Source organism: Triticum aestivum, chromosome 2A (genome assembly GCF_018294505.1).
Source record: "Triticum aestivum cultivar Chinese Spring chromosome 2A, IWGSC CS RefSeq v2.1, whole genome shotgun sequence".
NCBI classification, from domain to species: Eukaryota; Viridiplantae; Streptophyta; class Magnoliopsida; order Poales; family Poaceae; genus Triticum; species Triticum aestivum.
The window spans coordinates 635384942-635395736 of NC_057797.1; the positions used below are offsets into that span (position 1 = coordinate 635384942).

General features: G+C 40.5%; 1 protein-coding gene and 1 non-coding gene across 2 annotated transcripts; both read left to right on the top strand.

Annotated features, from left to right (window-relative positions):
* The first annotated feature begins 265 nt into the window (after positions 1 to 265).
* Positions 266 to 5984, top strand: LOC123189911 (E3 ubiquitin-protein ligase RNF12). The gene is made up of 9 exons (XM_044602429.1): positions 266 to 549; positions 1512 to 2659; positions 2955 to 3543; positions 3659 to 3757; positions 4209 to 4316; positions 4948 to 5000; positions 5351 to 5450; positions 5541 to 5639; positions 5731 to 5984. Exons 2-9 carry the CDS (start codon positions 1605 to 1607, stop codon positions 5794 to 5796), a joined length of 2169 nt encoding a protein of 722 aa, XP_044458364.1. The 5' UTR covers positions 266 to 549; positions 1512 to 1604; the 3' UTR covers positions 5797 to 5984.
* A 1724-nt stretch (positions 5985 to 7708) lies between these two features.
* On the top strand, positions 7709 to 7779 carry TRNAG-GCC (transfer RNA glycine (anticodon GCC)). Its single transcript has one exon. It is a non-coding gene; the product is annotated as a tRNA-Gly (tRNA).
* Positions 7780 to 10795: the final 3016 nt, after the last annotated feature.

Sequence of the window (10795 nt, forward strand, 5' to 3'; positions counted from 1 at the left end):
ATGCCTGCTTTCAGTTGACGCCTCTAGTTTGATTTTATTAAATGAGGTTGATCGAACGAACGGTCTAGATCTGACATTTAAATTGCGGGCTCAAGTTAAAATCAAATATAGTCAGAAAAAAATCTAATTAATAGCCTTGCCAAAAAAAAGAAAGAAACACGCCTCTAGTTTGATTTTATTAATTATTACTATTACTTATATAATCAAAAGTGCGCCCACGATCCGGATTCAAAATCCACATCTCCACGGATTGCTCTCCGCCGTCCCATATAGCATACCGGTGTCCTATTCCTCCCCCCCTCCAACGGAGTCCTGACGCGTCGCCGCCCCCAATCCGACCCGAGGCGGCTGTAGACTCCATAGAGTTGCCGCCGCGCCCTCAGCGTCCGCGGCTACCAATCCGTCACACCGGCGCCGCCCCGCCCCACCCCGCGCAAACCCCTCCGCCTCTCACGCGCGTCGCCGCCGTCGCCGTTCCCGTTCCCGTTCAACCCATCGCGTCCCTGGTGTCTCGACCCCGTCCGCAATTTTGGCCGTTCGGTTGCTGAGGTATGACCCCCCTTTCATCCTTGATTAGTAAATTAGTTAAAATCCCCACTGGCACATCGAGAAATTTTGGGGTCTGCCGGTGCACGCCATCTAGATCCGGCCCTGGAACTGGCGGATCATGGGGGGCCGATTTCCTTGCGAGTACAGGGCATCTTATCATTAGATTTTCATTTACTGCAAGATCATGTGTACTCTTTTGAATTGTCTCAGTTAAGCCGCAACTTTGATAGCAGATAGAAAGTATTAACACTTCATTCTGGGGGAAGATGGCAGGTGGTTGATATGCTCAGTGGTCCATGCAAATTGCTGTTAAATTCGTTTAACCTGATGGTCTTATGTTGTTATGTGATGGCTAGCATATAGAGTATTCATCTGTTGCTTGCTTCTATTACCCGTTCTTTCATTGGCAATATATTTTCTAGCTCGGTGTGTCTGTTTCCAGTAAATCCACTGTGATATGTTGTAACTGTTGAATCCAATCCAACCATTGTTGACCCCCAACTCTATCTATACTTTCAGTTAATTCCTTCCTTATCCCGTCAAACTAGATCCTGACCCCAGCCACCGGCCTACACACTTCCCATGGTGCCCACTGCCACTGTCCATGACTGCGGTGACACCTGCTGGTCTCTCTGCCCTGACCTCCCTGATCTTCAGTAATATCATCCGTTCCTTGATGCCTCTGTACCATTCTCCTCCCTGCTCAATAACCTATCCCCAGTAACCACCACCACCTGCCAAATCACCAGCCATTGCCAGGGTGTCCTCTCTGCCATCACCATGGAGTTAGTTTACCTTTTCTAGTATTTTTCTGTCACACAGCAGCTGTTCTTCCTACATAAAAATTTAGCTAGCTTTCTCACCTTCGATTGCTACTTATAATTTTTTTTCCTGAAGATCATCTTGTAATGAGGACATGCAGTAGTTATGCTCTTTTTGTAACATTTCTCTGCATGTTGCAGATAGTGTTGGAGAAACTTCTGTGATCGTGTTTTTACATGTAAAAGTTAAGGGGGGGCAAACTTATCTGCAACTGAAATAAGTGGCGGGATAATATGGTTGACATGAACACTGATCACATTTTTGAGGTTCCTGACACTCCTGACCGAGTACAGCAGTCAGTGTGCGCTGTATCAAGCTCAGCTGCTACGAGAGGTGTAACAAGGATGGCTGGAAATCCTTCACCAGCCCGGAGACTCAAATTTAAGATCAAGAATATTTCAACCCAAGGTCAATCAAGTAGAGGTGATGCAGTTAGTGAACTTACTGCACCATTAGACACTGACAATATTTTTAAACAAGCTGAATTGGCTCGGAAATTGTCCCCACCAAAGTTAGATAGGACTACTGGGAAATCTGTTGTGAACGGGAATGGGGCTCACAGTCATGATTTGGATCAGAGCAGCAGCATTTCAAATCACATGATTTGTAGCAGTGATGGAGTAAGGGGCAGTAGCTGCCAAACCAGAGAAGGGCAGGTTGGTCATCGAGACACAAGCCGTCGGCATGTGGACTTTCTTGGTGTGGGGTCAGCTCTTCCTACTACCACGGTGGGAAACCCGCGAAACAGAGCAAAAATTAGCACCTCTAATGGGCTAAAGGAAGTAGTAGGTTCTGATGTTTTTCCAGCATCGGGTCCCAGGGAGGAAAGAAGAGAAGCGATCAATATCCCGGGTACAGCAGGACTCTCAAGTACACCATGCGATGTTCCTCAAAGACAAGTGGTTCGGAGAAAGCTGGTGCGAAATGGTTGTATTTCTCCCTCTAACGTAGTCAAAACAAGTGTAATTGCTGATGAAAAGCGGGAAATGTGCTCTACAAGTGGGGTATTACACTATCGAAATCCTCGGGATGATGTTTTTCATACAGGAACTATAATTGATCTTACTGATAAGTCACCAACAATAACAAAGAATGGAGCCTCTGTAAACTATATGGAAACAACTGCATCCGAGAAGTTCAGAACAGCCAGTGCTGGGGGGACTCTAATTCCACAGGGTGCAAATCAAGCAAGCAGCAGTAACTGTTCTGAAGGTTTAAAGAACAAGGGCAAAGAAATCATCCATCATGTTATGGGAATTGAGCAGGCTGGAGAGGCTGATACGATGAGGTATGCCCTATCTCTCTGTGTACTAGACGAGTACAACGTATTGAAGAATTGTTTGTTCTCCGAACATTGCAATAGGTCAATCCCGGATTTTAATGTGTGTTGGTTGAAATTGAATCGGAGTTCATAAAGTTTTTAGTGCATGCACATCAATGTAGTGTTTAAAACACAACTGAATTTGTAGAAGCTAAAAAAAGTGAATCTACTTTGTTCAGTAAATGGAAGCATGCTTAATTCATATTTTATACTATTTAGACATCTGTCACGTATCTAGAATCTTATTCACCCTCTGTTGCAGGGTTTGTCCAAGGGCCCCAGTAGGTTCTTCTTTTGTAAATGACGACAGTACTGGCATTTCTCAGCAAGGTTGGAGAACAACACATAATCATACTATTAAGTTACCCGTGTCATTGTTGTGTAAGACGACCAGTACTTCTGGAATGGAATCTGGATCTTCTGGACCATCTAATCAGGGTCATGAAACCGCAGCAGAAGACAGCAATAACTCATTTGGTGCAGCAGCCGCTGCACGGTCTGCAAGTTTGAGGAATAGGACAATAAGGATCAGTAAAGGAAAGAGGAAACACGCCACAAGTTCCTATCATCCTGGTGAAAGCTCTAGTTCTGTTAATGAACTTGGTAGTTCATGTCTTGCATCTTCAGACACAACAGCTGGCAGAAATCGTACCACTCGTCGTCATAATATTTCTGTAATAGATATTGATGACATATCTTCCCCTGAAGCTCGATCTAGTCTGAGTGGCCGCAGTAATAGAACCTCGATTGATCCTAACGTAAGTGCACAGTTGGAGGCTGATGAATTGTTGGCTCGGCAACTTCAGGAGCAGCTTTACAATGAAACACCTCGTGCTGCTCCTAGAGAAGAGGTAATTCTTGATCATCTCTTCCGCACCTTGTATTTGTGTTGTGCGTGTGTATTTTTCTCAACTTCTTGGAGGTTCTACTAGTTCTTCAGTGAGATAATTGTTTTTCATAAAGCAGATTGATGCAATCGTAGCAATGTCACTTCAACATGAAGAAGATGCAGAACGGACATCTCGAGCTGTAAGAGCACCTGCAAGGTGGCTTCCCAACGATACCGTAAGAACACCTGTCTCGTTGTTGGTTTTTTGGAAGTTAGTTGATATCTTTGATATTTTTATTTAAACTAAAATCACTATGCCTCTTTTTGATGCATTCCCTTTATGTTGCTCCAAACCTAGCTTGCACATTCGCAGTTCCTTCGTTAGCTTTGCTAGCAGCAATTTCCCGGCTTCTCAATTGCTACGCCCATTAAAATCAGAACTATGCTGATAAGCATTTGTTAGTTTGGCTATGCTTAAGTGACCATTCATGCTAAAAATCAGAACGATGCTGGTAAGCATTTGTTAGGTTGACTATGCTTAAGTGAATATTCATGCTATTCATAACAGGTCAAACAACCTTGTTTACTTCGAAGGATGTTCCCATATATAGTGAATATTCATTATGACTAAATACCTTGCATGTGTGGAGATTGACATATTTTATCTTCTTATCCTTTTTTGGCTAGAGAGCTGCACGGGCATCGCGTTTAAGTGCTTCTCAGCGTGGTATTAGGGCCAGATATGAGACGGGAATTTCCCATATACAGAATGCAGCTCCAGTAACTTTGGGTTTGGTATTGCTTCTCTCCTGCCCTTGTAGTTCCTCTACCTTTTAAATCCTATAACTACTTTCAAGGAAGATTTTTAGGTTTAAAAGATAAGACTGCCATATCTTTCTGCTTCGATGTCATTCACATTTAACTCAATCTTACTGCCTAAGTTATTGTAAGTATATACCGAATGGCATGAAATTAAGTCAAGACAGCTTGTGTGTACTTTTAGTTTGTATTAACTATATAACGAAGTTATATGCCTTCCTACTACGAACAGAACATTCCTATCACGGTGAAAAACTTTTTGACACTGATTTCCTGTGATGAGCTGTATGTGACTTCCATGTGAACTTTCTAATCTCCATGCTTTGAATTTTCACGATTTACCAAATTGGTTGCGTTTCATCTCCTTGGAGTACTGAACCACCTCAGAACATGACTTTCCTTCTCCTTATCAGAGAGGGTGTCCTTTTTGTGTCACAAATTTGTTTTTGTAAGCAATGGGTTGTATATATGTTGAGCAGCTGTTTAAAGTAATCTAAAATGTGTAGTATACTCTCGCATCAAGTAAAACCTTCCTTGAGTTTACAGTTTGTGATTGCCTGAATCGATTCTCGAAGATCATTAACAGCTTCTAGTGTCAATTTTTCAGAGGGCTTTTCGTGCCGGATATCGTGCTGCGCATATTCAACCTAATATCGATTTGTAAGTGGCGCCTCCCTGTTCTATTTCCACTGCTCGAGTGAAGTTGGCTGAGTATTTTGAGAACTTGAAACAACTTACATATTTTGATTCAGTTAGCTATTTGCTGATTGTTTTACATGTAGCGTTGCATCATGGTATAGCAGCTTCACTGTATTGTGTAGCTGGGTCATATTTATGTGATTACAGTCTTCTAAAAGATAAACTGTTTTCCGACTTGAATGTATCTTTGATTTACTCTTCTGGGTTCTCTACGTAGTGGATAGGGTAACATAAAGTTGATACAATCTGCTGATGGTAAATAAATAAGTTGTACAAATGTTGAACACTTACTAAAGGAGCTTCTGTTGCAGAAATGATTATGATGCGCTACTTGCGTTAGATGAAAATAACCACCAGCATACTGGTGCGTCGGAAAGTCAGATCAATAACTTGCCTCAGTCAGTATTTCAGGTAAATTAGTCGGTCAGTACTTACATAGTGGCATCTGTTTTATGGCTTCTCCGTAAGAAGTCCTGTTGACTAGTCCTTTTTCTTTTACAGTCAACTAGCACCGAAGAGCCTTGCACAGTCTGCCTTGAAAATCCATCTTTCGGAGATACCATCCGCACTTTGCCATGCTTTCACAAGTTCCACAAAGAGGTATGCAGTCTTGCTGTCAGGTGCAATAACCCTTGTCCTTTGTTATGTAATGTGTTTGCATTTCTGATGTGAAATTGCTTTCACCTTGCAGTGCATCGACGAATGGCTGAGAAGAAAGAAACTGTGCCCTGTTTGCAAATGTGAGATTACTAGTTAGCCAATGCAGTTTTAGTTTTCGTGCTTTTCCTTTTAGCACAACTTACTCAGCTGCATCTTTGGATGCATTTTTCTGTTGGTAGTGGTACATATCGTATCGGAGGGTTGCCCTTGGGTGTTCTGCCAATGCCCTCGGTGCATTTTGTTCTGATGGATCTACTTAATAATCAATATTTTCCGTGTTCACCATTTTCTGTATCTGTGTTACGAATACTTGATATTTAACTACTGGCATGTAGTTCCGCAGTGCATGAGATGCTTGTCAGAGATGATGTCGTAATACCATTGCGAGATTAACGAGAACACACTGAAGTTCAAAAACCAAACAAACGAGAACACATTGCCTATCTCTTTGAAAATTATAATATTATCACTTTCGCTCTTCGATTGGATGCAGAGTTGCATGATACTATTATTTCCCAGTGACTTCTGCATCAACTTTGTCCACAAGAGCAGCAACTTCGAACTAGTGGAACATGTGAATGAAAAAACTAGCTGAAAGCTTTGTATGTGTCGGTTTATTAGACTGACTGGGTTGGAAGTTCGTAGTGTTGAGGTTGAAAGCCTGAGTTATTTACTTATTCAGTTTGTCTAATTCACATCTAGATGTTTTTTAAAGATGTCACATCTAACCTCCTACAAGTATATAATGCATCAACAAGAAACAAAAAAAACTAGGACAAAAAAAATAGACCACAAACAGAGTGAAAATCAGTTCTAGATGTGTCCTAAACAGACCCTTACTTATTTATAAGTGAAAAGTTGTAGTTTCTGGGTTGAAATATGGATCGTCTCATCAACATAGGAAGAAAGTCGATGTACACATGTTGATACCTTAGGAATATAATGTCTTCGACTAATCTACAGGTGGAACCATGGGATGGTCCTTGCAAGTTTTGACTGTTGTTGATTTTCTTTTTGGAAACAACAACGGGGTTGAACATGATGTCATTACAAAAAATGATTGATCCAATTATCTCTGCCAATTTTTTATTAATATAAAAAAGACAAAGAGGCAGATCCAAGTAATCTCGGCCATCAATCAAATCATATCAATCCAACGACGTAAATTGCTCAAATGGTGAGCACTTAACATGTTTAGCGTAGAATTAATATCACACAAAATACAAACCTCCATAGTAATCACATAATTAACGCGTAAGTCATATCCTATCTAATACCAATGTGTAATTAATTTTCTTCCTAATATCAACGTGCATTGTATGTACGCATTTACTAGTTATAATAAAAAACCGGATTGTAAAAACCTTAACGTCTAGAGGGGCAACACCTCTAGATGAATTAATTTCACTGATGGATTATCGAAAAAAAAATTCGCCCCACTTTATATATAAAACACCGAACCACAAGTGGATTACATCACTAGCAAGCAAACAAGGCCTCAAGGAGCCTTACCATTGCCAACCCCATGCATCCAACACCCACGGGAAGGGTGATCGTTGCCTGGGGCAGAGTGTAGAAGGGGGATGGGGAAGACTCCGACTTGTTGAGCATGCATGAAGGTTGTTGTAAATTGAAATATTGAACCGCTAGTAGTATTTCCCGCGGTCGTCTTCTACAAGCTGGCAAGGGATTTTTGCTGTACTTCTTTAACAAGATAAATAATTCATATTTTCTTTGAGTTTATAATGTTGTATTTCGCTGGCCAGAAAAGCAGATGATCTTATGTGAAAAGTGGTACAAGTGGCGATCAAAATTGCATTTTGAAAACTTCTGGGTGTACTTCCAGACTCTTTGGGTGAAAACCATGAGTTTGGTCTTCCCGATAGTTGTTCGGTATTCCCAATTTCCCATAGCCCTCTGCTAACTTCTAGTGCAACCCCTTGACTAGATAGATAATAGGCATATAAATGATACTACATATAATTTGTTGTAGGAAAGGCAAACAAGAAGCACCAGTGGTCTAGTGGTAGAATAGTACCCTGCCACGGTACAGACCCGGGTTTGATTCCCGGCTGGTGCATTTGTTTTATTTTGTCATCCATGCATTTTGTTTTGTCATCCACTTGGCATTTTGGATGGCAAGGAAAACATGGCCTTTGGCATTTACAAACGTTCCGTTTTTCAAGTTTGGTTAATCTTCCATCCAAAAGATATATTCCATTTTTAAGCTGATTTTCAATTTGTTTGGTTAGTCTTCCACCCAAAAGATGTGTCACTTGGAACCAGATATATCTGTGCATGTAAAAACTTGATCTCTAAATTCAATTTGTGCACCAAGAAATAAAATAGAATTTAGTTATCTTGTGTTGACAGGGAAGGATTTAAAACATGGCGGTTTCGGTCTTACATTTACATATTTTCCATTTTTTCGTAACTGATTGTCGATTTGTTTTGTTCGTCTTCCACCGAAAAGACGAGTGACTTAGCACACAATATACCTGTCTCCATGTAAAAACTTGATCTGTAAAATTAGTTTGCGCATCAAGAAACAAATATTGCCTAAACTTGGTCCGGTTTTCTATATCTTAGCCGAGAAAATCATGAACCAATCTGTGGTTGGATGGTTAGAGGGACTGTGATATCCCAAACCCATCAGGGTTCAAATCTTGGTGCTTGCATTTATTCCTGTATTTATTTAAGGATTTTTGGTGATGCACATTCAGTGGGAGGAGACGTTTCCGTCGACGACGAGGTGTCTACGGTGACTTCGTAAATCTCAAGATGATATGCCGGCTCAGTCTTTCGGAGGTGTTCATAGGGGTAGGATATGCGTGTGTGTGTTTATAGAGGTGAGTGTATGCGCGTGTATATGAACGCTTGTGTTTGTACTGATGTTAAAAAACCCCCGAGAAAATCTCTTCTTATTTTATTTTAATGTATCAAGATCATCCGAACTGATTTGAAAAAAAAAGTTACGTATATTGCTAGCTTTTGCACACTGTCTTCCAAATTTCCTGATGCCTTTGCGCACTGTTTTCCAACTTTAAAATTCAATCGAGAAAACATTCAGATATCTCTGTAGATGGTTCCTTTCACATTTTCACTTTCATCGTATCCCAATAATAAGGAGCAGGTAAAGCCTCCAAGCATGCACTACACACAACAGCAGAGATTTGTTGGCTCTCGCCACAATTTATTTTGTTTCTATGGTCTCACCAACGCCACAACATGCATGCGACGTTGCACGTTGTTCCTTTGACATAGTATCTTGAGATTGATGAAGTTACCACATGCATCTCGTAGTCGACAAAAACGTCTTCTCCCAGGGAGTGAACATTGCCGAAAAATCTAAAATAAATTCAGAAAAATGCGAGCGTCAATATCAAATTTAGAACTTAAACCTTCAAGTTTAGGACTTAAATCTCGGTGGGCTGAGAATATCACTATTCTTATGACCATTCAAATTTAACCACATGTTGGTTCACACCTCAAAGACTACTTTCATAGCTTCTCTTGCACTACTGCACGCAGTGCACACATGCCAAGCGATCACGCACCCCTTCCATTCCATATTCCCAAGCAACATCACAACTTTTTAGCCTCTTTGCATTATATATCCAGCCCACAATCTATGCAACGTGCGAAGCACCTCTCATCTAGCATGTGAAGGATCCCGTTTAATTAGCTCACACCAGACAACCGTGTTGAACATGCTCCTGTCGGTTTTTTTAGTTTGCATATAAGGTTTGCTAGAAGTTAAAGTATTTCTAATTTGACCAGCCTTATAGGAAAAATTATCAATATTCACAATACCAAATCGATATCATCTGATTCGTTATGGAATGTAATTTCATATTATATATATATTTACTGTTGTAGATGTTTATATTTTCTAATATAAATTTTGTCAAATGTTGCAAAGTTTGACTTGACATAAATCTTATATGCATAGTAAAATTGTCAGAGACGCTGGCCATTGGGCGTTGCCAGTGACTTTAGTCCCACCTCGGATATGGGAGGGGGCTAGGACCACCTTATAAGAAGGAGTGCCACACTCCCTTCAGGCTAGTCTTTTGAGATGTAGTGGGCTCTTTGCTTGTACTGGTGTGTCCGATGCGCACCGGAAATGTTCGAACATATGCTGGAGGTTGGGAGCTGGGCCTGGGACGCTAACAATTGGTATCAGAGCTGGGCCCCAGTCCGCCCTGTTTAGAGGGGTGAGGTGTCAGAGACGCTGGCCATTGGGCGTTGCCAGTGACTTTAGTCCCACCTCGGATATGGGAGGGGGCTAGGACCACCTTATAAGGAGTGCCACACTCCCTTCAGGCTAGTCTTTTGGGATGTAGTGGGCTCTTTGCTTGTACTGGTGTGTCCGATGCACACCGAAAACGTCCAAACATATGCTGGAGGTTGGGAGCTGGGCCTGGGACGCTAACAAAAATGGACCAGAGAGAATATATAAAAATGATGGCCACTAGGGTTCGAACTCGTAGCCTCATGCTATCTTGCCAGCCATGCTAGCCACTCCATTCAATTACAATCGATTTGATTTTTGCTCCCTCCGTTCCTAAATATAAGTCTTTTTGGATTTTTCAATGTGGACTACATATGGAGCAAAATGAGTGACTCTACATTCTAAACTATGTCTATATACCTTCGTATGTAGTCCGTATTGAAATCTCTAAAAAGACTTATATTTAAAAATGGATGGAGTACTAAGGATAGCTAGACTTAATGTCTTATAACCATACACACTCGTGGGGCTTAAATGGGTTGTAGTCAATGCAACTCATTTTCCATATGTTAGTCTTTTTCCTTCTTTACAAAATTGCAAAAATTATGTAAATTATAATTATAGTAATAAAAATAGAGTTAGAATATTTGTTTGTAAATAATATACATACAAAAATACCTTACTTTAAAAAATGTTGATGTGATGCATATTATTTTTAAAAGTATTCATATATAGTAAAAATATATTATTTTTAAAAGTATTCATATATAGTAAAAATAATATTTAAGAATTATAAAAATGTTTGTGTAATTTTAAAAGTGTTCACATATTTCATAAACATATTAACATGATTTTTGAAAGT

What these genes read in the sequence shown, in the direction of transcription:
- LOC123189911 (XM_044602429.1), top strand. Translation starts at nt 1,605, where the DNA reads ATGGTTGACATGAACACTGATCACATTTTTGAGGTTCCTGACACTCCT. An exon ending in GGAGAGGCTGATACGATGAG is followed by an intron (nt 2,660 to 2,954) that starts GTATGCCCTATC and finishes CCTCTGTTGCAG; the next exon opens with GGTTTGTCCAAGGGCCCCAG. An exon ending in TGCCTCAGTCAGTATTTCAG is followed by an intron (nt 5,451 to 5,540) that starts GTAAATTAGTCG and finishes TTTCTTTTACAG; the next exon opens with TCAACTAGCACCGAAGAGCC.